Consider the following 2,500-nt stretch of genomic DNA (forward strand, 5'->3'; position numbering starts at 1 on the left):
ATAAATACATGACATGGCACCAATGCTAATTATTCGCATTTACTTGTTATTTTATCTATTACTTGTCATTATCATTTTTGAAATGCATGCCCCTTACAGGACAATTTACCCAAAAATAGGGAAAACCTTCTGCTATCCTCTCAAAAACACAGCTGATGTCGTAGACTCTTATTTCAGCCAAGCATCACTTTGCGTACCACTTGAAACTCCTCCCTCCCTACACCTTCCACCCCTACAAGACAGCTCAGAAATTCTTGCTGTGTATGGTGTAGTAAAAATAGATCAGAACATTCAACTAGCCCGCTCTGCTGTTTCTCAGTGTTCATCCATTGCTTCCTCCTCTCTTGGGCTGTTAGAGAGGGAGCGGCTCATTGACTCTGCTTTGCTGGGGGATTTACTGCGGTGCCGTGACTGAGACCTGCAGGGAGAGGAAAAGGTTAATATTAAATATAATGTGTAACAACAACAACATATGAGACAGGTAAGGATGAAAGCAGATTGAAGTGTTAAAAGATATGAAGATAAACCATTCAATTAATGAGGATAATATCCAAGAATGCACATTACTGCATCCACCCACAAGTCCCTCTTGCTACTTCACTAGGCAGGAGCCTAGCAAATCTTCACTTCCTCATTTACACATATGATGACTTTCAAGATCATCCCTCTTGGGACTGTCTCAGGAAGAGGATATAAAGCCTCAGATGCTGGTGTTGGATTGTGCATGTAATATATCTGACACCTGGCTCACTTTTTCTATTTATCTTTCATTTTGGGAGAGTTTCACTGTCTCTGCATTTCTTCATTCATAATAGCAAGTGGGAATATAAAAATAGGAAAGGAGAAATGGAGGGAGAGAAGGGGAAAGAGTATATTCAGTAGAGAGATAGGCTACTATATTACCTGGACTTTGACTTTTCCTTGGAGTGTGAACGAGACCTGGACCTGGATCTGGATCTAGTGGGTGACCTTGAACGTGACCTGGATCGCGACCTAGACTGCGATCTTGATCTGGACTTGGATCGGGAATGTGACTTGGATCGAGACTTGGAGTGGGACTTCCTGTTACGCTTGTCTCTAAAATGTTAACAGGTCTGTCAGTAATAAGACTAAGCTCCTTACTTCCTGTAATTATTCAAATATCAACAATAATATCAACAACCAAATATAACAATTTTCCTCTGATATAATTCACAAATTTATAGAGATAAAAGAAATGAAAAATTCACAAGCTTCACCTTGAGCGGGACCTTGAACGTGAAGGTGAATGCGACTTTGAGCGTGAATGAGAACGTGATCTGGAATGGCTTCTTGACCTTGACCTGGAAAAAAGTAGAAGAAATACAGTGTAAAATGTGTAAACTATAAGTTACAACAATACCTAGGTATATATTATTACAAAATCTCACTCACACTCACAATGACACCCACACGCACAGTGGAGAATTTTTTTTACCTAGAACGTGAGCGAGACCTGGAGCGTGATCTGGAAGAGGAGCGTGAGTGGGACCTGCGCGACCGCCGAGAGTTGTAGTCATTGATGAGGCGGATACGCCTGCCATGGAGCTCTTTGCCATCCAGTTTCTCCAGAGCTCCCTTCATGTCAGCATATGTGGCAAATTCCACAACCCTGGGACGGAAAAGGGGAAGGAAGGGAGGATTGATATCTAGCCTTCAAAGTTGTTTACCACACTTCAATATTTGTCATGCATGTCAATAATTTTCTGCTATGGTCTTCTGCACAAAACTGTGAATTGACTCTAATGAAAATAATTCCTATAATCTTGGAAATGGTTTCAACTTACTTCTTACAATTTTCTAAAATGGTATATTCCAAGTATTAAACAGTCATTTCAATAAAAGTTCCTCATACAACCACTTCATGCAAAACAAATTCTTTCAAAGGCAAAGGTTGACGTGAACTTGCCTCCTAAATCCAATTTCAAAGCTTTACCACAAACAAGGACATGTAGAATTTAAATACTTGAAGATTACAAATCAAAATTCATTATCAAGGAAGCAATAAATAAATAAATGAAATGAATTTAGACCAAGAAATTATTCATGCAAAAAAATAAATGTAGAAAAATAAAAGACAAATGGAATACAATCAAATCAACAGCACACTCTTACACCATAATCACTCTGAACGAAACACAAAAACACGTAAATAGCCACATGAAAATTATAAATAAGGAACAGGCATCGTCACCCACTCACCCTTCATTTCTGCGGTGTTTGTGCGCATCTGCATACGTGACTTCCCCGGCCTGTCGCATGAAGTCTTTAAGGTCCTGTCGACACAATGACTCCATTAGACTCCCAGTTAACACACAGATTTTCATTTCTTTTTATCAATACATCCTTGAATGATATGATGCATAATAGAGTATGAAAGTCATAGTAATGATCATAACAGGAAAAAAACAAAAAGAAAAATTAAAAACCTGAGAAAGAAAAACAAAGAACTAAAGTGGTAATTCTGAAGAAAAAATTTAAT

At 38.5% G+C, this 2,500-nt stretch overlaps 1 protein-coding gene across 6 annotated transcripts in view; it reads right to left on the reverse strand.

Moving 5' to 3' along the window:
- The window catches only part of LOC113828476 (serine-arginine protein 55), a 17,483-nt gene that overhangs the window by 1,145 nt on the left and 13,838 nt on the right, over positions 1-2,500 (reverse strand). For all 6 annotated transcript variants that reach the window (XM_027381458.2, XM_070133358.1, XM_070133340.1 and 3 more), the window contains 5 exons: positions 2,221-2,294; positions 1,457-1,630; positions 1,239-1,322; positions 904-1,077; positions 1-418 (listed from right to left, as the gene is read on the reverse strand). The exon at positions 1-418 is cut by the window's left edge and continues 1,145 nt beyond it. In XM_027381458.2, coding sequence (XP_027237259.1) covers positions 316-418; positions 904-1,077; positions 1,239-1,322; positions 1,457-1,630; positions 2,221-2,294 — 609 coding nt within the window. In that variant the 3' untranslated portion in view covers positions 1-315. The remainder of the gene's footprint in view (positions 419-903; positions 1,078-1,238; positions 1,323-1,456; positions 1,631-2,220; positions 2,295-2,500) is intronic.

Source organism: Penaeus vannamei, chromosome 2 (genome assembly GCF_042767895.1).
Source record: "Penaeus vannamei isolate JL-2024 chromosome 2, ASM4276789v1, whole genome shotgun sequence".
Classification (NCBI taxonomy): Eukaryota; Metazoa; Arthropoda; class Malacostraca; order Decapoda; family Penaeidae; genus Penaeus; species Penaeus vannamei.